Consider the following 22,733-nt stretch of genomic DNA (forward strand, 5'->3'; position numbering starts at 1 on the left):
TTCCAAGAAATCCAGGAAGCTCCAAGAGTCCCAAAGAAGTTGGACCCAAGCAGGAACACACCAAGGTACATCATCATTACATTAGCCAAGATTAAAATGAAGGAGAGAATCCTAGAAGCAGCAAGACATAAGGGGACAGTCACTACAAAGGAGTGCTCATCAGACTGTCAGCTGATTTCTCAGAAGAGACCTTCCAGGCAAGAAGGGGCTGGAAAGAGGTATTCCAACTCATGAACTCCAAAGACCTACATCCAAGATTGCTCTATCCAGCAAAGTTTTCATTTAGAATGGAAGGACAGATAAAGTGCTTCTCAGATAAGATCAAATTCAAGGAGTTCATCATCACCAAGCCCTTATTATATGACATGTTAAAGGGACTTACCTAAGAAAGAGAAGATAAAAAATACGAACAGTGAAAGGACAGCAAACTCACAGTTACTAACAACCACACCTAAAACAAAAGCAAACTAAGAGGATAGCTAGATCAGGAGCAGAACCATAGAAATGGAGATCACATGGAGGGTTAGCAACAGGGGAGTGGGAGAAGGAGAAGGGGGGAGAAGGTACAGAAAATAAGTAGCATAGATGGTAGGTAGAAAATAGATAGGGGGAGGGCAAGAATTGTATGGGAAATACAGAATATAAAGAACTTGTGACACATGGACATGAACTAAAGGGGGAATGATGGGGGAGGGGGGTGCAGGGTGGAGGGGAATGAAGGGGGGAATGGGACAACTCTAATGGCATAATCAATAAAATATATTAAAAAGGAAAAAATTGAATAAACAAGCCAAAGACTGGGAGAAAAGATTTGCAAACCATGTATAGTAAAAGACTTATATTCAAAGTATATAAAGAACTTCTATAAATCAATATAATAAAACAAACACCCAGTTAAAAGAAATGGGCAAAAGGCATGAATACTTTACCAAAGCAAATATATGAATGGCAAAAAAGCACATGAAAAGATAATTGAGATCATTAGTCATTAGGAAAATGGAAAATTAAAACCATGATGAAACATAACTACATACTACTAGAATGGCTAAAATGTAAAATACCGATAATTCCAAGTTAAAACTAGAAACAACCCAAATGGCCATCAACTTGTGAGTGAATAAACAAATTGTGTGCAGTGCAATACTAAGTAGCAGTAAAATGTAATGAACTACAGAAACAAGTAACATAGGTGAACCTCAATGCATTAAGCTGAGACCAACACAACAGGCTACATAGTAAATAATTCCATTCAGAAGGCATTCTGGGAAAGGCAAACCATGGGAATGGAGAACAGCAGATCGGTGGTTACCGGGGTTAGGGTTATAAGAAGAGAGTGGACTGCAAAAGGAACTTTTTTTGATGACAAAAGTGTCCTTTATATACATATATTTTTAAATATTTTATTTCTTTATTTTAGAGAGAAGAGAAGGGAGGGAGAAAGAGAGGGACAGAAACATCAATGTGAAAGCAATCATCAATCGGTTGCCTCCAGTACTCGCCCCTGTAACAGAGACCAACCCCGAAACCCAGGCATGTGCCCTGACCGGGAATCAAACCGGTGACCTTCCCCTGTGCGGGACGACGCCCAACCCACTGAGCCATGCTGGCCAGGGCTATTCTTTATCTTAATTGGAGTGGTTGGCTACTAAGTCAAAACTCAACAAACTATACTCTTAACAAGGGTGAGTTTTATTTTATGTAAGTTTTCCCTTAATAAACTTGACTTTTAAAAAAATAAGAAAAAGATCCTTCACATTTATGCACTGACATGGAAGGTCATCCATGAAATAGTGTCGAGTGAAACTGCAAACTTGCAGTCATCTAACCAAACGCAGAAATGAACAAGCAAATCTGTTTCTCCATGATTTACGTGTGCACAGAGGAGGGTCTAGAATGATGGACAGCACCCCTTTGGGGATGGAAATACGAGCAATGAGAGGCAGGAAGCTTTCCTTTGCAGCCTTATACACATTTGTATTATCAGATTTTTTACAATGAGCATTACTTAATTTGCCATTCAAAAATAAAAGTCTTTTTAAAAATAAAATCAAATTCTTGGCAACCTTAGGAATTAAGAAGAAGGAAAAAAAGGAGAAAGACATCTTTCTTGCATGTCTGAGGTCCAAACAGCCCCTGCCAACACGCCGAGAGGAGCAGGCAGACCGTGCTGGGCTGGCCTTGGCAGACAGCAGCGCTCTGAGCCTGGTCTTTCTGGGCCAGAATGAACCATGGTTCTGTTACTCCCAAGTCCTGGCTGCCCCGCGCTGGCAGCTGCATCAGCAGGAGGGAGACGAGACTGGGCAGCTGAGAAGCCCTGGGAAAGCCCCTCCCTGTGCCCTGGCAGCTCAAGTTCAAGCAGAGCTGGAAGTGACGAAGCCTCAGATGCGAAGGAGACATGGCCAGAGAACCGGGAGAAACTGGTAAGTCTAAGGAGACTAATCAGACTCACCCAAACATGAAGCCTGCAGTTCCACCCCCAGGGCAGGGAGCTCTGCTGTTCTCACTCTTTCAGGGAAGACTTTGGTCCTGGGCTGACCTTGAGCCACTGGATGCAAACAAAATAATGGTGTTTCCCAAACTGCGGGAGGCCTGCCCACTCTAAGAGATACTCCATATTTTAAAAAGCCAAGGTGTTCACCTAAACTGAGAACTGCTGCCCGTTTTATGCAAATTATATTGGAAATTTACAATGTATATCAGCATAGCAAAACCACTGGGAAATCCTGCAGTAAAGAAACCCATTTACTTTGCTTTTTTTTTTTCCTTTTAACTTTTTATTCTGATACAATTTCAGACATACAGAAAAGTTACAAGAATAGTACAAAGAATACTCAGATACCTTTCACTCGAATTCCCCAAATGTTAACATTTTACCGTATTTGTTCTATCCACCTCCCTCCTGTCTTTCTCTCCTCTTTTTTTTTTATTGATTATGCCATTACATTTGCTCTATTCCCCCCTCCCTTCCCCTCCACCCTGTATCCCTCCCCCACCATTTCCCCCTTTAGTTCATGAACATGTGTCTCAATTTCTTTAGATTCTGTATTTCCCCTACTATTCTTACCCTCCCCCTATGTATTTTCTATCTACTGTCTATGCTACTTATTTTCTGTACCTTCTCCCCCCTTCCCCTCCTCCCACTCCCCTATTGCTAACCCTCCCTGAGATCTTCATTTCTATGGTTCTGCTCCTGATCTAGCTATCCTCTTAGTTTGCTTTTGTTTTAGGTGTGGTTCTTAATAACTGTGAGTTTGCTGTCCTTTCACTGTTCATCTTTTTTATCTTCTTTTTCTTAGGTAAGTCCCTTTAACATTTCATATAATAAGGGCTTGGTGATGATGAACTCCTTGAATTTGGTCTTATCTGAGAAGCACTTTATCTGTCCTTCCATTCTAAATGAAAGTTTTGCTGGGTAGAGCAATCTTGGTTGTAGATCTTTGGTTTTAATGACTTGGAATACCTCTTTCCAGCCCCTTCTTGCCTGTAAGGTCTCTTTGAGAAATCAGCTGACAGTCTGATGGGAACTCCTTTGTAGGTGACTGTCCCCTTAGCTCTTGCTGCTTCTAAGATTCTCTCCTTCATTTTAATCTTGGCTAATGTAATTATGATGTGCCTTGGTGTGTTCCTTCTTGAGTCCAACTTCCTTGGGACTCTCTGAGCTTCCTGGATTTCTTGGAAGTCTATTTCCTTTGCCATCTTGGGGAAATTCTCCTTTATTATTTGTTCAAATAAGTTTTCCACTGGTGGCTGTTCCTTTCCCCCTTCTGGTACCCCTATAATTCGGATGTTGGAACGTTTAAAGATGTCCTGGAGGTTCCTAATCTTCTCCTCATTTTTCTGAATTCTTATTTCTTCATTCCTTTCTGTTTGATCATTTTTTTTCTTCCTTCTGGTTCTCTCCCTTGATTTGAGTCCCAATTTTCTTTCCATTACTATTGGAATCTTTTGTATCCCCATTCATTTCAATTAATTTAGCTTCCATATGTTTCTCTAATTTGTGGCTAAAGTCAACCAGTTCTGTAAGGATCCTTATAACCAGTGTTTTGAACTGTGCATCTGAAAGACTGGCTATTTCTTCATCACTTAGGTCTATCGGTTCTGGGGCTCTGAGTTGTCCTAGAGCCATTTTTGGTCTGTTCGCGCTGTTAAGTGAGCGGAGCGAAGCCTTAGTTGTTTACCAGGACGGGCGACCCAGGTCGCTGGTTTGTGACGCTGTGAGTGGGGGCGGGGTCAGAGAGGGAGCAATGGCGTTCCTCTCCGCTAGCCCAGCGTTTCCAGTCACTCCGCACGCCTGGGGTTTATCCGATTGGAATTGCGCGAGCCTGCTGCCCCGCGCCGGCTTCCCTTCTCACTGGCTTCTCCCCACGTAAATGCGCACGACCAACCGACCGACCGATCGCCGCGCCTCTTCCCTGTGCGCTCCGGCAGCCAGCTCGCTGGCGATCAGCGCCCTCGGTTGCCTGAGCGCGCCGCGCACCGCCCCGGGAATTTTTTCTTGCTAACCTGCTCCGCTGCTGGCCTCGCTCCTCGTACCGGTCCAGCCGAGTATCTAGTTGTCCTTTGGACTCCGTGTTGTCGATTTTCCGTGTGGCTTGGTTGTGACTGCTGTTAAAAATAGTTGTTCTTAGATTTGGTTGTGCACAGAGACGAGGTGGATCCTCCATCTACGTCTCCATCTTGGCGGAAGTCTTTCTCTCCTCTCTTGATCTGATGGTCCAAAGTTCTGCTGAGTGTAAATCCTTTCGCGGGGATCCCTACTTTGCTTTTATCCTGAGAAATATTTCACCCCTAAAACAACTTTTAATACCTATTATGTATTACTGGTTTTTTCTTATCCATTTTATACAATAACCATGTTAGTGGTGCACAAAGTAGAGGCTTTATTTTTTAAATAAAATCCTTTTTTTCTTTCATTTGGTGTTCACATGGGAGGCTGTGGGACTAGACGTACAATTCCCACTTTACAAATGGGGAAACTGAGGTTTATGGGAGCTTCTGGGGGGCAGAGGTGGGGACTTGTGAAGCTTGTCTGGCAGGCGGAGCAATTGGTGGCAAGACTGAACCTGAACACCCTGTGCCACCCAGGGGCTCCCAGGCCACAGGGCGAGACTGGCTCCCCAAGGAGACATCGATCAACCTTCACTCTAACTGGACTCAGAAATGCTGTGAGTCCCAGAATCGTTCAGCTCTGAAACAGAAAACCATATTCCTGGGAGGGAGACAGGAAAGTCACAGCTTTTATGACAGGAAGTCAGGGAGGCCTGGAGGTCTCAGAGGAGATCCCAAAACCATTCGTGACAACCGAGGATCGATGGTTCTTGAACGGAAACCCGTAGAAAGGGAAAACATCCTGAGCAAAGCCAGTATCCTAATGTTACATCAAGAATCACAAAAACAACAAATCTCAGCCTCATTCTCGTAGGTGGGGTGGTAGGCTTGCTCCAGATTCCCCCTAGGGTGAACCCCAGAAAATTTAATCGACATTAATTTCATTCTATTCTAACCAGTCCAAATGCACGTTCCTAGTTTACAACTTACTATGTCGTACTTCCCATGTGTTCACTGCAACATTTTAGTTTCATGTATTTATTGGCGAAACATTACTACCGCCACCCCATCGACTCCCTCCCACCCCAACCCAACTCCCCCACTCCATCCCCCCATCAACATCCACCTGGAGACAAGGGCACCTCTTATATTCCAGGAGGTTGGATGGCAGGAGGAGGAAGGCCTGCTTCATGGTGTGAGCTGGCCCAAGGTAAAGACAGAGCATCATATTCCAAGCTTGGATCCAGTCTCTGCAGGTGGAGCTCAAGGGAGTGTGACTGTGTGGTTTGGCAGGGCCCTGGAACAGGACCGTTCCTGACGCACCGATAGACCAATGGCGACCAAGACCCGGAAGTAAAGGGTGGGGAAGGGTCACTGCCCTCGCCACAGGTCATCATGCATGCTCCCGTCCCATGGTGGGAAGTGACCAATAAACAGGAGCTGATGGAGAGCATTTTAAATCACAGACTTTTAAGAAACAGCAACCTAAGAGATGGAGAACGTACGCAGGCACGATAGCCCCACGCTGTTTGGAGTCCACACTCCAGTGAGACCCCGTAACCCCTGTCACCAGGAGGTTCTCCCCTCCTGGTGACAAACCTGGGGCCTCAGTGCGTCCTGTATTTAATCCACACCTTAAAGTCTTAAAGTACTTTAACGACGCTCAGCCACAGAGAGAGGGCTGTCTGCAAGGCTAAAACGTATACCCACGCGATCTGGGAGCAGGGGAACAGGTGATGGTTTTTTAGGAACTAGAGAGAAGACTTTTCCATTCAGTTATCGTGGATTATGTGATTACCTGTTTCCTTATATACAGGTACCGAACGTAACCAGACGTGTCCTCAGGAAGTAGATGGACGTGTCCTCAGGAAGCAGATGGATGAGGCTAACCCGGAGAAGATGGAAACAGAGAAAGAATGGTTCAGGGAGGCGAGAGAGAGGTCAGGGGATCCACTCATTCATCATTCGTTCATTCAACAAACATTTACTGAGTTCCTCCTGGACTCCAGGCAAAATCTAGAGTTGAGAATTCAGTGTGAAATGAACCTACAAATTGCTTTGTCCTCAGAAATTTACATTCCAGTGGGAGTCTCAAAACAGATGAGAAGAATGTATGTTACTAGACAAGTGGCCTGGCCCCGGGAGGTTGCACCCAGGGCTTGCCGGGAGTGTGTGGGTTCCTGACTTTGTTCAGGAAAGATTTCACAGTACGAGTCCAGGTGATTTTTAGAGGACATTTATTAAAGCTGGGGGACAGTGGAACAAGGAAGGGCTCAGCATAGCAGAAGCACCAGGAGAGCCTAGGGTGGGCTGCTTTGGCTCTCTAGAAGGGTCATAGGAAAGAAATGAGCGGAGGCGGGGCTGCTCATTGGGAAGTCAGAGAAAAAGGGGCCTTGGAAACAGGTTCCGGGGGTAGACCAGGGCAAGCTGTCGCTGCCCATTGTCCCCCTGGTTGCAAGACTAGTGGGATCCCTGACAGTTCGGGAGAGGCAGGCCTGTGGGGGAAGAAGGGAGGAGAAGGAAAGGTGTGGGCCGCGTCCTTTGTCTTGAGGCTTCCATCTCCTTCGTGCTGGCGGGCACCTTAGAGGTGGTCGCAGGGGAGAGTTTCAGTAGAATATTCTTCAGTCCCCCAGGTGTGACCTTTCAGGGCCCTGGACCCTACTGATGAGTCAGTGCCAGGGCAGGGGTTCTCAGTCACTGCAGCTGGCCCTGGGTCGCCCACCTGGTTTTGCTACTTCTCTGGGCCTGGAGCCGAAATACAGCTGAGACTCAGAAGTTGTCTCCAGGGAGGTGACCTTCTGTGCCAAGCTATGCAGCGCTCAGCCAGTTGGTTCAGTATCTGCCTCAGTTTCCCCACTCTATTGTACTGGCCAAGGAATTTCCCTAGCTTTTCACTGCCCTGCCTTACACATACTAGTCCAGCTGCAGTCAGTGTATTGCAGAACAACGGAGACATACAATTAGTCAGAGCCTCCCTGAATGGAGGTAAGAGGTAAGCGTTGAAGGAGGAGAGGGCTGAGTGTCTAGTGACGTTCTCGAAGGAGATTCATGGAAGAGGCTAAGGCAAGTCTGACCGTAAGGGGTGGAAATACTGACACCAACCACTGTTCATTAAACACCTGTTGTGCTTGTACAGGTGTCATTTCTCGAAGGCCTCACAGCAACTCTGTGTGGTGGGTGTTACTGTACCCATGTTATCGATGAAGAAACAGAGGCCGATCAAGGCAGATCAGGTCATCTTCCCTCGGCCAGAGCGAGTACGCACAGCTGACCGCACACCCCAAAGCCTGCATTTTCATACCACACCGCCCGGCCCCGGGCCCAGATCCAGACACCACAGGGGACGAAGAGGCAGGTGAGGGAAGCTGTCCCAGCCCAAGGCACGGAGTGAGCCTGATCGCGGTCGTTCGGGTGCCAGTGGCAGGGCCTCTCGGCCAGACAGTTCTCAGGGGGCAACAGGATGAGCGGAGCTAAGGTGGACTATTCCATATGCTTCTCATCATCTCAAGGAGGGTGGGACCGAGGCCAGACCTGGGTGAGTGGCCCCTAGAAAGCCTCCTGACCTGTACAGAGGAGAAAGACAGGTGGCCCTGGCCACGGAGCGGATCTTTAAGGTAGAGTGCCCCTGCCCACAAGCAAAATGACCCTGTGCATGTCCTGGGTTCTGCCCAATCAGACCAACAACTCCTTTTCTTCTGGGAGGCATGGGGACATGGACTTAGAAGGGGGTGGCCCAGGGCAGAAGCGTGGGGGGAGGGGTCTCCTCTTCAACAGTATGGATGTGACATACTCCTTCTAAAAGGCTGTATATAATCCCTGGCCATGTGATAGGAGTGATGTAAATTTTAAAAAATAATACTTACATTTGTGTATGTGTATATGTACTAATGAGCTGTAGCTCTAGCCTGTGCTTTTAACCTTGCAATATAATTATTTAGATACAGTCTTATTTCTCTGAGTAGATTATTAAATCCTTGAGCACAAGGCCCATGATTTCTTCATGTCTTTATTCCCCCAGAGGCCGAATCTGGTACACAGCAGGCCTTTAATAAGTGTTGGATGAATTCATTAATGAATTGATCTGTATGGTACATGCAAAACAAATAAACTACACTGCATCCAAAACCTTAAGAGTAATTCAGCTTGGATGCACTACATTGCATCCAAAACCTTAAAGAGTAATTCAGCTTGGGTCAAGATTCATTTTGCAAGGTCTCCGAGCAGATTTGCCTCTTGCCAAGGTAACCATAAGTTTGGGGCTGCAAATGCCTTAGCTTTAAAGTAAACGACACACGTGAGGCGCCCTGCATGAAGTCCAGCCTGTAAATGTGAGGGGCAGAGTCCCCCGTGTGAACCGGTGGCTGGGGTGTGCCTTGGCACCCGTCTGTCTCCCCCCGGCACCTCCGCGCCCAGCAGGCCAGCTGGTCTGGCCCCCAACCCTCACAGACTAAAAAGTCAGGAAAAAGCGAGCGTTGTCCCACTGTCCATATAATTACCATGTGCCCTTCACAGCCTGTGTGTCGCCCCTTGGAGAACCGGCCAAAGCCAACATTTAGTTCAGCCACCTTTCCTCCACACCTCAGCACAGGCTGGGCTGTCAGTGCGTGCTCAGGAAAAGGCACATTGATCTGAACCAAACTGAATTAGCCGGCCACTTGGCAGCCGGGAAGTCACGTGCTGCTTTCCCAGACCAAGTAGAAATTATTTTTAGATTATTCACTGTTTGGTATTATCCATGCCACAGCTCCCTCCTATTAGGGCACATCAGAGAAAATTGGCTGCAGCCAATTAGTGGGTATTTCACAAGTCATTTATCAGTACTGGCCTGCCTGTAGTCATTTGCAAAAAGACAGACAACAGGAATGTGTGCACACAGAGGAAGAACCATAGGGGGACCCGACAAGAAGGTGACCACCTGCAAGCCGATGAGAGAGCCCCAGAGGAAGCCAAGCTTATGGTCCCCTTGATTTTTGTGTTCTACCTTCCAGAACTGTGAGAAAATAAAGTTGGTGTGCAAGCCACCCATTCTGCAGTATCTTGTTAGGACCACCCTAGCAAATGAACACACAGGGTTAATGCATTTTCCAGACAGCCTGTGGGGAATTGCAGTAACTGGGGGTACGGAGTATGTCAGGATCTTTCCCCCTGAAGACTATTTTTCAGGGGTTGTTGATATTGCATTTCCTGAAGTCAGGGCTGGGCAGAGGATCTGGACTAAACTGATGCCCCTCCCCTCTGGTGGCCCTCACCACACACACGTGACTTTGGGATTAAAGAGGGAGGGAAGGAGGTCACCTTCTGGGGACCCACCTAGACGAGGTTGGTCTGCAATTTTGAAGATGAAGATTACAGTGTGTAAACCAAAATTTCCAAAGAGGCACAGGAAAGGAGAGACTTCATTCAGGTGAAACAGTTCCAAAGGCAGCCAGCCTCCTGTGGAAACTGAAAATGCATTGCACTGACACAAAGGGGAGCTGGCCATTCATAGGAAAAGTTCCCACCCGCCCCACATTCCCGATTGGCCCGGCTTTATGCAAATGAGGTTTCCAAATTCTAACAGTTCTGACTGGTCATTATTGAGCAGTTCTGATCGGTTGGTAAAGATGCCAATGAAAACATAATTGTGCAGTTCTGATTGGAAAGACAGGTCACAGTCCATTGATCGAAAGACAAAACCAGGGCTTCCCTGCAGTGATTGACTCAGATGAGCATTTGTGGGAAGCCAAGATTTGAGACTGACGTTCTTCCCAGTAGACAGAGTCCCGGAGAAACCCCTGTCAGCAAATAGCTACTGGATTCCTATTGTTTATAAAATTTGGCCCTGGGCTGACAATGGGGAGTCCATCTCAGAGGATGAATTCCTTCTTGGGGCTCATATCAAGTGAATCTTTATTCTCAGAGTCCACAGAGGAACAGATTTCTCAATATGTTTGCTTTCATTGTTGGCCTCAAGACCAAGAAGGAAGACAGTCTAGGCAACAAAAATTAACTAGCACAGCAACTAGCCCTAATTCATTCGCCAAGAAGTCACCTTTTATTGGCACAAGTGCCACTTGGAAATGGTGGGCAACCTACTCCCATCTTGTGCCCTGTGGGAAGACAGTCAAACCCTGCAGCCTCAGCAACTCCTCCTCAGGAGATTTCCTCATCATCTCTTGCTCCTCCTGAAGGAAGGAAGCAGATAAATGAGACGCCAATGGCGAAACATCTAGAAGCAAGTGGCAAGCCCCCTGTACTCACAAGTCTCATTTAGCATCGTTCTGGAAGTCCTAGCCAATGCCTCTAGGTAGGAGAAAGGAAGAATTGGCTTGAATAATTCATTAAGGTACAGCATTAATATATAAAATATGCAAACAATACCTATACATAAAATAGAATAACTTATTTCCATTAGCAACACAACAGATTGGTGTTTAAAACATATTTAACAAAAACTTTATATAGCCAATATTATGAAAACTCCACTGAAGTACAGAAAAAACACTTAAAAATTCAGATATCTTGTTCTTGAATAAAAACAATAAATATTTTAAGATCCAATTTTCCAAATATTCATTCAATATTTAATAACTATCCATTAAAGCCGTTGTGTATAAGGGTGTCTTTGTTTTCTGTAATGCTGATGCTCGGAAAGGTACTGCAGACTCTGGAGGCCCCGCCCCTCTGCCGTTAGCTAATCTTAGAGACAGCGAACAACTCTCCTTTCATATGCAAACCAGCCAGCCCAGAATCCCAACCGCCCACATTCCAGGCCACTGTCACTCGGCCCCAATCACTCCGAGCCACACACCACACAACCTTGGGCGGTCCCTACAACCCAGAGCCCAGGGGACTTATTCAAGCCTGCCAATCCCAAACTCGTTTACCTTTCCTCTCCTCTCCCTTCCCACGGAAACCACCACAGGGCCTCAGCCACTTACTTTCTCACTTTCTCTGGGCCGGACACCAGCAGAGTTTGCTCCCCTGGCCCTCCATGCACCCGTGCTCCTCTCAAGAACTGTGAGTAAGGACTATCTTTTCAATGGCAATTGTCTCCAGATCTGTTGGCCTTACTGAACCTCAGGTTTTCCTATTAGCACACTATGTTTTAAAACACATTCCAATAAAAATACCAGACTAAAAGCAATGTAGAAAAACAACCAAGTGAAGACAACCGTTAACATTTCGGAAAAGATCCTGTAGCTAGGGTGGTGGGAGGGGAGATAGAGGCCGCGGCTGCTGGAGGGCGGGGCAGGAGGGATGCCACTGAGCTACGAAGGAGTTTTAGGAATGTAGTGGCTGTAAATTTCAGTCCATATGCAAATAAATATGAAAGAAATGTTTATTTTTAGTAATTCAACTTAATTTTAACTTCGGCCTCCATCTCGTCAGGGTGGAAACTGAATTCAGGGCCTTATGACTACCCCTCCTCACGCCCACCCCCCTTAGAACTGTTGGGCTTCGCTAATATGCAAGCATGGGGGTGAGCCTCTGATGCTGGCTCAGCTACTCATCTACCCGCCCTACATCCTTGTTTGAAGTTGCACGCAGCAGCTTTTGAGACAGTCGTGCCCTGCTGAAAGACATTTCGGTACGACACTAGTCCCATAAGATTACAATGCAGCTGAAAATCCCTGTGCCTAGTGATGCTGGAGCCATTGGAAGGCCAGAGTGCAATGAATTCCTCTTTTGTGCTGGTCTGAGTCTTATGGGTAGAAATTCAATGGGCCAGAAATGCCCGGTGGCCCAAAGGGGCACTAACCTGGGCCCAGATGAGCTTCCCACAGACCAATCTTACAACTGGACCCGACCCTTATGGCTCTTAGTATGATTGCAAGATGCCCTTCAGCAATAGCCATTAGGAAACTTTGAAGAAAAAAAGTTTATTACCTATAGGCCCTGGAGCTACAAGGCAGGCCAGGAGGCACACAGCGGAAGTACAGGGCAGAGAGAGAGACCACCCCAGGGACCTGGGGTGCTGTTTTTACTGGGGTCAAGAATTGGGAGCACGGGGTTTTGCAGGCTTACTTTTTATTGGTGAATTTAAAACATAACAGCGAGAACTTCAAATCAGGAAGAGAAAAAAACAAGTAGCCAAATGGTTAGCTATCAAAATCAGCCAAGATCTCTAAACCAAAGGATCCTCCGTGGCGTGGGGTGGCCGACGGTGTGTTTCTGTGTCCTTCCCTGAAGCAGATGTCTCTTTGAAACGGATGTCTCAGCAATCAGAGCTTCAGTCAGGCACTTGTGTTACATGGGGCTTGTGCTGCAATTACTCAGGTGTTTGCGGACACTGGCGTAAATGAGGCTGCTGGGCGGTCAGTCCCTCACAGTACAGCACCTACAATTACAGTGGCTACACTGTGGTTTGTGTAAGTGCATTCTGTAATGTTCGCACAACGAACTCACCTAACAATGCGCTTCTCAGAATGTGTGGCTGTATAAACCCCTCCCGAGGCACCTGCCCCGCAGCAACACGTCGGTGATGTTTATGCTGTTATGCCACATGGAAGTGGATTCTGCAGGGGCAGACTCAGAGGAGATTGCCAAACAGGAGAAAGGATGCAGGACCTAGAAGCTGAAGGGCAGGTGTCATGTGGTAACAGGCACCGAGTCAAGTTGGGGAGGGAGATGGGAATTCAATGCACCAGAAACATGGAACGTTGTGAGTAGTGAGAGAGGCAGACACAGTGGGGGAGGAAGCTTAATAGAGGAGGTGACTCTTGAGCTGGACCTTGAAGGTTACAGCTGATTCCCTGGGTGAGAACTGGGACGGAGTGCCCAGAGCCCTGCAGAGGAAACAGTGTGAGCAAAGCTCAGGCCGAGGTGGAACCAGGTCTGACATCCTGAGCCCACCTCAGCCACTGGAGTGACGAGGCAATTCCTAGGACATGCTGGGTGCGGGGAATGAGACTGGGGAAGAACTGTATGGCTGGGCTGTAGATTTACCCACAGAGCGGGCTGCAGTTACCACTGGAAAGAAGGGAAGAAATCATGGATGATGCCGTCCGTGGAGATACTGTGTTGGCCAGAAAGTTTGTTGGGTTTTAAGTAAAATTAAAAGACACGTTTTTCATGTTCGCTGTAACTTTATTGAACAACACATTCTCCATTTTTGTTCCACTACCTTCTGCCACCTTTCAGGCAACTTCATCATTCCATTTTCCCAAAACTTTTTATCTTTTTGAGCAAAGAACCATTCCAAGTACCATTTGCTGTCTTTCAGGGAATTAAAATTTTTCCATTAAGAGAATTTTATAAAGACCAAAATAAATAAAAATCCAAAGGGGCCATGTCTTGTGAACACGGCAGGTGAACCAGAACTTCCCAGGCAAGCTGGAGCAGCTTTTGCCCGGCCATCAGAGAACCACAAGGCCTTGCACTATCCTGATGGAACACTGTGCCTTTTCTGCTAATTCCGAACACTTTTTGTAGAGTGCTGCTTTCAGTTGGTCTACTTGGGAGTAGTTGTTGGAACCAATCATTCAGTTTTCTGGAAGGAGCTCATAATAGAGGAAGCCCTTCCACTCCCACCAGATATACAGCATCGCCTTCTTTGGATGCAGACCCGCCCTTGGTGTGCTTGGTGGTGGTTCATTTCACTTGCCCCACAATCTCTTCTGGTTCCACATTATTGTAAAGCATCCAGTTTTCACCACCCATTACAATTTGTTTTTAAAATAGAACAGTTTTGTTATGGTTAAGTAGAGAATTATGTGTGGAGATGCAGTCAAGTAAGTTTTTTTCCACTTATTCGGACCCCAAACATCAAAGCAATAACATAACCAAGCTGGTTCAAATGATTTTCAAGGCTTGATTTGGATAGTTTCAGGATGTCAGCTATCTCCTGTGTGGTATAATGTTGATTGTTCTCAATTAACGTCTTGATTTGATCGCTATCAACTTCAGCGGGTCTACAGAAACTTCACAAACCACTTTTGACCCATTCGATCAGTCACAGCACCTTCTCCATACACTGCACAAATCTCTGTGTGTGTGTTTCAGTCATGTTTTTATCTTTCTTGAAATAATAAAGCATAATATGCCAAAAATGTTGCTTATTTTCTTCCATCTTCAATATTAAAATGGCTATACAAAAATTCAACAATTTTGATGTTTTTTTAAAAATGCATGCTGATTCACAATACAATCTAACCAACTTGTTTCAAATGAAGTTAAAGACAACTAAGCGCTACTAGAACCAGCTTACAGAAAAAAACTCAACCAACTTTTGGACCAACCCAATATTTATAAGCCTGAATCAAAACCTAATGTGTTCCTATCAAATTTTGAAACTGGAGAGCCAGGGTTTCTAGATGTGTCTTTCTCTCCCTAACTGGAGGGGTACAACCTGGGTTAACTGACCAGCTGGCCCCTTTCCTGGAAGAAAAGGCCTTGGAGCAGAGGGAATGTCCAAGATAATCCAGTGAAAAACAGAGGTGTAGGCAGTCCTGCCTGCTAGATTGAATCCAAGGTGTACTTTAATCTGTATCTAATCCACAGGAGGAATTCATAGGATCTTCAATTTCCGTTACTCATATTACTCCACTATTCAGATTAGTAGCAAGTAGCAAATGCAACCAGAAAGCACGAGTGATTCCAACTTTATTTGTATACATTTCACTCTCCACAGCAGTCAGCAGAGTCAGTTTCATCAGGGTTCCTCTGTCATAATTCTCGTCTGGAATTTAACTGGTTTCCCACTTTCTTAATGCAGTCATATAAAATCCTATCCTAGTCATTCTAAATTTACATTTATTTACTGCTTCTCCATTGCCTAGTTAAATGTTTAGAAAAGAGTAAAGAAACAAATATTTTTTGGATTTAATATTATTTTCATTTTCTTTCAGTGTTCAGTACTCCCATCTCTTTGTAACAGATTTGAAACTTCCTAAAAAATACACACTTCACATCAGCTGAACTACTACAAAGGTACATGCGTGAAATAACCATAGAAGAGATCCACGGAGTTATTTCCAACCACCATGAGCTCTTACCCAGCTATTATTTAGTGGACCCTGCAGAACAGGTGGCACTATTAGGAAGTAGACACACACAGCCTGTTTTCCAGGAAATGACTAATCTACTTGGAGAAGACCCACTTACTTGAAAATTGAAACCATGCTGCTAAACAGGATGTAATTCCAGCCAGTGTTTTCCTCTTCTCTAAGGTCACATCTTCCTAACACATAGTGGCATTTATTTATTTATTTTATTTTTAAGATTTTATTTATCTTTAGAAGGGAAGGGAAGGAGAGAGGGAGAGAAATGTATGGTTGCCTCTCGTGCGTCCCCTGCTGGGAACTGGCCTGCAACCCAGGCATGTACCCTGACTGGGAATCGAACCGAAATTCTTTGGTTCACAGGCCTGCGCTCAATCCACTGAGCTATGCCAGCCAGGGCCTGTGGCATTTATTGAGTGTCTTCTCTATGTATGGCATTAGGCTAGAAGCTTTTGGATAGCTTTTTTTTTTAAAGATTTTATTTACTTATTTTTAGAGACAGGGGGAGGGAGGGAGAGAGAGAAACATCCATGTGTGAGAAAAACATCAATCAGTTGCCTCTTGCATGCCCCCATCCAGGATCCTGGTCCGAAACCCAGGCCTGATGTGGCCTGATGACCAGGAATCAAACCGGTGACCTTTCAGTTCACAGGCCAGCGCTCAATCCATGGAGCCACACCACCCACGGATGGACTGCTTTAGGAATCCCCAAACAAAGCCATGAAGTGGAGGCCTGGCCAGGTGGTTCAGATGGTCGGAGCATCACCCCATGCATCAAAAGGGTTGTGAGTTCAATCCCGGGTCAGTCGGTTGGGGTACATACAGGAGATAACCAATCAATGTTTCTCTCTTTCTTTCCTTCCCTTCCTCCCTTCCTCTCTCTCTCTCTCTTTCCCTCCTTCCTCTCTCTAAAACCAATAAACATGTGTCCTCAGGTGAGGATTAAAAAAATAAAAGTAGAGCTCTTTTAAAAATATATTAGTAGAGAAACTAACCCTAAGGAGTCATGTCCCACCCTAAATTCCTAGTTTTCCTAAATCAAGAGAACAATCATAATCTTTGAAAACAGCTTTCAAAGCTCAGAGTTGATGAGGCACTTGAGTATTGAGCATACCAGGATCACAGAGTGTTTAGTATTGAAAAAGGGGGTACAAGATGTTTTATCAAAGTGAGTTTTGATTATCAACCAATAGATTGTCACTAAAAAGACCTATTGTCACCAATGAATAGATTCATTTTGTAGGAGCCAGTCAAAGAAAACCCTTTACCCTTCCAAAGAAAAAAATTCCCATAAGGGGACTAATTTCTTTTTTTAAAATATATTTTATTGATTGTGCCATTACAGTTGTTCTATTTCTCCCCCTTCATTCCCCTCCACCCTGCACACCATTCCCCCCCTTTAGTTTATGACCACGTGTCTCAAGTTCTTTAGATTCTATATTTCCCATAAAATTCTTGCCCTCCCCCCTATTTTCTACCTACTGTCTATGCTACTTATACTCTGTACCTTCTCCCCCCTTCTCCTTCTCCCACTCCCCTGTTGCTAACCCTCCATGTGATCTTCATTTCTACGGTTTGCTCCTGGGGAGACTGATTTCAAGATCACTTCTACAAAATAAGCATTCGATAGTGTCATCAAAGTGCTAGTGGACATGCCCAGACTGACCTCTGCTGGGCAGTCTATTAACCTGACAATATATTTTTTCTCAAGATAATATGGCAAGGAAAAGAGCATCTTCCCCAAATTATATCTATTATTTAGATTTATATAGCTCAATGTACAAATACTCACAAAGCCATCCACACACCTTACAGCAAAACCTTGTATAGCACTGGGCTGCCAGAGGCAAACGACCACGGGCAGAGCAGGATACTGATGAGATTTCAGGAGCTACCCAATCTCAATGCCCCCTTTGACATTCTCTGTGCTCTTATGCAGCTCAGGCTCAACGGTACATATGTATTAGAAGTACATTAAGAGCCCTGCTGACTGAGCCTGACTCCAGGGGCTTGTCAGGTAAAACTACAGAGCCCTTGAAGTATTTCCTGGGTGCATGTCACAAAGCTATCGTCCACCACTTTGTGGAGGTCACTTATGCCCCTAACTAGCCAATGGACACAACTCTGGTGTGTATGATGCAAACAAGCTGAACTTTAATATAAAATCCTATCCTCCAATTCATATAAAATTACAGAAAATAAATAAGACTTCCCCTAAAAATATTTTTCCATTTCTAATATTCTTTTAAAATACAGACATATCTTGGATAGTCCAGGTTCGGTTTTAGACCACCACAATAAAGCAAATGTCACAATAAAAAGCCAGTGATACAGTTGTTTGGCTTCCCAGTGCATGTAAAAGTTATGTGTGCATTATATTGTGGTCATTAAGTGTACAACAGCATTACATTTTTTAAAAAATGTACAAACCTTAATTTAAAATACTTTTCTTGTTAAAAATGCTAACCATCAACTCAGGCTTCAGCAAGTCATAATCTTCTTGCTGGTGGGAGGTCCTAAAATACAGTATCTGCAGAGCACAATAACACAAAGCACAATAAAACAAGGCGTGCAGATAAAACAGTGAAGAGGCGAGCATTGAGACCTCACGGTGCAGGGTCTCAATTTGGTGCTGGCTCACACATTTCCGCTCAGATAAACAGGCTGGGGTGAGTGATGGGACAGACTGGGCGGGGGGAGAGGACCGCCATTGCTCCCTCTCTGACCCTGCCCCCACATACAGCGTCACAACCCAGCGACCTGGGTGGCCTCGCCCTGGTAAACGACTAAGGCTCCGCTCCTCATACGTAACAGGCACGAACAGATCAAAACATGGCTCAAGAACAACTCAGAACCCCAGAGCCAATAAATCTAAGGGATGAAGAAATAGCCAAACTTTCAGATGCACAGTTCAAAACACTGGTGATCAGGATGCTCACAGAACTGGTTGATTTTAGCCACAAATGAGAGGAACATATGAAGGTTAAACTAATTGAAATGAATGGTAATGCACAGGAAACCAATAGTAATGGAAAGGAAACTGGGACTCAAATCAAGGGAGTAGACCAGAAGGAAGGAAAAAATGACCAAACAGAAAAGAATGAAGAAACAAGAACTCAAAAAAATGAGGAGAGGCTTAGGAACCTCCAGGACACCTTTAAATGTTCCAACATTCGAATTATAGGGGTACCAGAAGGGGAAGAGGAACAGTCATGAGTGAAAACCTTATTTGAACAAATAATAAAAGAGAACTTCCCCATTCTGGCAAAGGAAATAGACTTCCAGGAAATCCAGGAAGCTCAGAGAGTCCCAAAGAAGTTGGACCCAACAGGGAACACACCAAGGCACATTATCATTGCATTAGCCAAGATTAAAATGGAGAGAATCTTAGAAGTAGCAAGACATAAGGGGACAGTCACCTACAAAGGAGTTCCCATCAGACTGTCAGCAGATTTCTCAAAAGAGACCTTACAGGCAAGAAGGGGCTGGAAAGAAGTATTCCAACTCATAAACTCCAAAGACCTACATCCAAGATTGCTCTATCCAGCAAAGTTTTCATTTAGAATGGAAGGACAGATAAAGTGCTTCTCAGATAAGACCAAATTCAAGGAGTTCATCATCACCAAGCCCTTATTATATGAAATGTTTAAGGGACTTACCTAAGAAAAAGAAGATAAAAAATACGAACAGTGAAAGGACAGCAATCTCACAGTTATCAACAACCACACCTAAAACAAAAGCAAATTCAGAGGACAGCTAGACCAGGAGTGAACCATAGAAATGAAGATCACATGGAGGGTTAACAACAGGGGAGTGGGAGAAGGAGAAGGGGGGAGAAGGTACAGAAAATAAGTAGCATAAACAGTAGATAGAAAATAGATGGGGGGAAGGATAAGAATAGTATGGGAAATATAGAATCTAAAGAACTTGAGACGTGTTCATGAAGTAAAGGGGGGGAATGGTGGGGGAGGGGCGTGCAGGGTGGAGGGGAATGGAGGGGGGAATAGAACAAATGTAATGGCATAATCAATTAAAAAATAATAAATAATTTTAAAAAATCAACCCTGAAAAAAAAAAAGCCTTTCCCCTTTCTTCTGTAAATAGTTATTTCTGTGATTGAATACTGGTAACTTTTCTGTTTTTAATCAATTACTTTATTATATAATGTCATTTACAAATGTTATTATTTTTCTTTTATAATTGTACAACAATTTTAACAGTATAGTTATTTTGCTGTGGAAAAGAAAATTCCATCCTACAGGAAAGAGCAAACTCCTCAAGACCACTTACTGGCATTTTTATTCACATATTAGAGCGGGTCAGCCAGTGAAAATCCTAGGAAAAGAAAAGACAACAAACGTTCAGTTGACAGAAATAATTGTCTCAAACTGCATCCTCAGTGTTTTGCTTACTATACAATGTAAAAGTCCCATTACGCCTACATCTACCACATTGGTGGTAAGTAAGGTTTGTTTTTGGCCCAGTGCTTCACCCAGAAAGGAGCTAAAAAAATCCATAGTGAGCCTTTCTGTCCTCTCCCATTAAGAGAGTCTGAAAGAAACAGAAGGACACTCAGAAGAGAGAAGATGAAGGAGACCCAAAAAGTGTCAAGCTCCCAGGTCTAAGCAGGACCTGAGTGGGAAGAGCAGTGCAGGAAAGCCTTTCCCAGGACTAGTACCATTGCACACGTGCAGCAGGGACGTGGGTGACTACAGATTATGTCCTCCCGGTAGGACAGCCCACACTGGGAATCAATGACCAGCAGTGTATGGACGCAGAGACAACAATCAGTGAAAATCCACAGTCTGGGTGCTATCGTGGATGAAGCTTTACTGGAATGAAGACAAGTAGTATCAAAGAGGTACATGCAAGAAATAGAAGAATAATCCTCATGGAATAGTAAAAGAATAAATAAAAGCTGTATTTCTGCAGGAATGCCACCCCAAAATTCATTGAGAATTACTAATAAAACAGAATAATGAAAACCATATAGTGTAATAAAAGTTACGTGAATGGCTTTGGGGCCACATATAAGTAAAATAAAGGTCACCTGAACACAAGCGCTGGGATTCCTTGACAGTCTGATCTGATAATGGAGTTGGCTCACTTGGTGGTTAAGTTAGCCAACTAAGTAGCTGGCAGCTTGGTGGCTACTAAGTGGCTAACAGGTGGTTAGCACACACAGAGTGGGTGTGGGAGAGGAAGACACAATTCACAGTGCACGCACCTCGGGCGGGGCAGTGCAAGGTTTCACCACGTGACTCAAATGCTGCACAATTTAAAACTTACGAACTGTTTGGTTCTGAAATTTCCCATTTAATATTTTCAGATCACAGTTGGCCATGGGTAACTGAAACCATGGAATGGAAAACTTTAGCTAAGGCTAGCCTACGGTACTAACTTTGGGCTCTGATCCTCTTTTTCCAGTTCAACACTTTTTCTTTTTTCCTGAGGTCGGCATTTGTTGCTATGAACCTCCCTCTTAGAACTACTTTTCCTGCATCCCATAAGTTTTGTTACGTTGTGTTTCCACTTTCCTTTGTCTTAAGGTATTTTTTCAATTTTTTATTTCTTTTTTGACCCATTAGTGGTTCAGTTGCATATTGTTCTGTCTCTACATACTTGTGAATTTTCTAGTTTCCCTCTTATAACTGATTTGTAGTTTCAGACCAGTGTGGTTAGAAAAGATGCTTGGCATGATTTCAATCTTCTTAAATTTATGAAGACTTCTTTTGTGACCTACGATATGATCTATCCTGAAGAATGTCCCATGTACATTCAGGAAGAATGTGTACTGTGTTGCTTTTGGATTAAATATTCTGTATGTATCTGTTAAGTCCATCTGGTCTAACACGTCATTGAAGGCCATGTTTCCTTATTGATTTTCTGTCTGGATGATCTATCCATTGGTCTAAGTGGGGTGTGAAAGTTCCCAACTGTTACTGTATTGCTTTCTATTCCTCCCTTTAGGTTTGTTAATATTAGCTTTGTATACTTAGGTTTTTCTATGTTGATGCATAAATATTTACAAATGATATGTCCTATCCTTGGACTGAACCCTTTATCATTATGTAATGCCTTTGTTTTTATTACAGCCTTTGTTTTAAAGCCTGTTTTGTATAATGTAAGCATAGCTACTCCAGCTTTCTTTTGCTTTCCATTTGCATGGAGTATCTTTTTCTATCTCTCCCCTTCCAGTCTGCGTGTGCCCTTACACATGAGGTAGGCAGCACACAGACGTGCCTGACTTTTTCACCCATCCAGTCACTGCCTTTAGATTGGAGAATTTAGTCCATTTACATTTAAAGTAATTACCAACAGGTATGCATTTTTGCTGCTTTGTTAACTGTTTTCTAGTTGTTTTATGTTTCCGATCTCTTCCTTTTGCCAAAGTCTCACAATTTCAGTAGAATTTTATATATATATTTAATAGGTTCTAAATTAATTTATTTTCATTTCATTGGTGGCCCAAGTGTCTATTTGCCCATTTGTCCACTGTCTTGTTCCAAAAGATCTCACAGTAGATATATGTATAAAGAACCAAGACAAGAACTAGATGAAAAAATTATTTGCTCTGAAAACAATGGCTAATACACAATGTGGAAGAATGCAGAACAGGTAATATAATAAGAGAGGGCAAGTGGCAGGACCAGGATCAGAGGACAAAACTAAGCATGAAACGCAGCTTAATCTGGGATGGAAGAGGATCACGCTACACACTTTGCCAAAGTAGAGACCAAAGTAACTACTTTTTTAGAGGCCAAAGTAACTGATTTTGAATGTGGTTGCACAAATCATCCTGTTAGTCTCACCTCCCCCTGTGCTTCGCCCACTCTGTCAGCTGGCTGGCCTTGTTCCAGTTCCTCAGACTTGCCATAATCCCTCTCGCCACAGCCTTTACGTATCTCTTCCCCACCTCTTTGCTGAGTTTGCCCCTACTTAGCCTTTGGATCTCAGTTTCAGCAGCACTTCCTCTGAGAAGCCTTCTCTGTGGTCACCACATAAGTCAGACTCCGCTGCTGTACACTCATTCAGAACTGGGCTCCTTTCCTCTCCTCTGCCTCACCCTGTCGTAACGCACTCAGCTGTGAGGTGACTGGTTTGTCCCTCACCTCTGCTGCCCCGTTAGCTCCATGAGATGAAGCTGAACCTGGTTTTGCTCACTATACTCTTCTTTGCACCCGCCTAACACATATCTCAACA

At 44.4% G+C, this 22,733-nt stretch overlaps 2 protein-coding genes across 4 annotated transcripts in view; both read right to left on the reverse strand.

The window, feature by feature from the left end:
- The window catches only part of COLQ (collagen like tail subunit of asymmetric acetylcholinesterase), a 69,424-nt gene extending 58,527 nt beyond the window's left edge, over positions 1 to 10,897 (reverse strand). Inside the window, exons 1-3 of the mRNA XM_053669498.1 lie at positions 10,580 to 10,897; positions 9,859 to 9,990; positions 6,347 to 6,433 (exon numbers count right to left, since the gene is read on the reverse strand). The gene's annotated coding sequence lies outside the window, so the exon portion shown is untranslated. The remainder of the gene's footprint in view (positions 1 to 6,346; positions 6,434 to 9,858; positions 9,991 to 10,579) is intronic.
- Positions 10,898 to 12,803: 1,906 nt separating this feature from the next.
- Positions 12,804 to 22,733, reverse strand: part of HACL1 (2-hydroxyacyl-CoA lyase 1) — a 40,195-nt gene continuing 30,265 nt past the window's right edge. For 2 of the 3 annotated variants that reach the window (XM_053669214.1, XM_053669215.1), the window contains one exon: positions 12,804 to 13,098. In XM_053669214.1, coding sequence (XP_053525189.1) covers positions 12,952 to 13,098 — 147 coding nt within the window. In that variant the 3' untranslated portion in view covers positions 12,804 to 12,951. Of the gene's footprint in view, positions 13,099 to 19,658; positions 19,866 to 22,733 lie in introns of those variants that run through there. The other variant, XM_037143947.2, reaches the window with a different exon arrangement.

This window comes from Artibeus jamaicensis, unplaced genomic scaffold, assembly GCF_021234435.1.
Source record: "Artibeus jamaicensis isolate MK-2021 breed Jamaican fruit bat unplaced genomic scaffold, CSHL_Jam_final contig_519, whole genome shotgun sequence".
Lineage (NCBI taxonomy): Eukaryota > Metazoa > Chordata > Mammalia > Chiroptera > Phyllostomidae > Artibeus > Artibeus jamaicensis.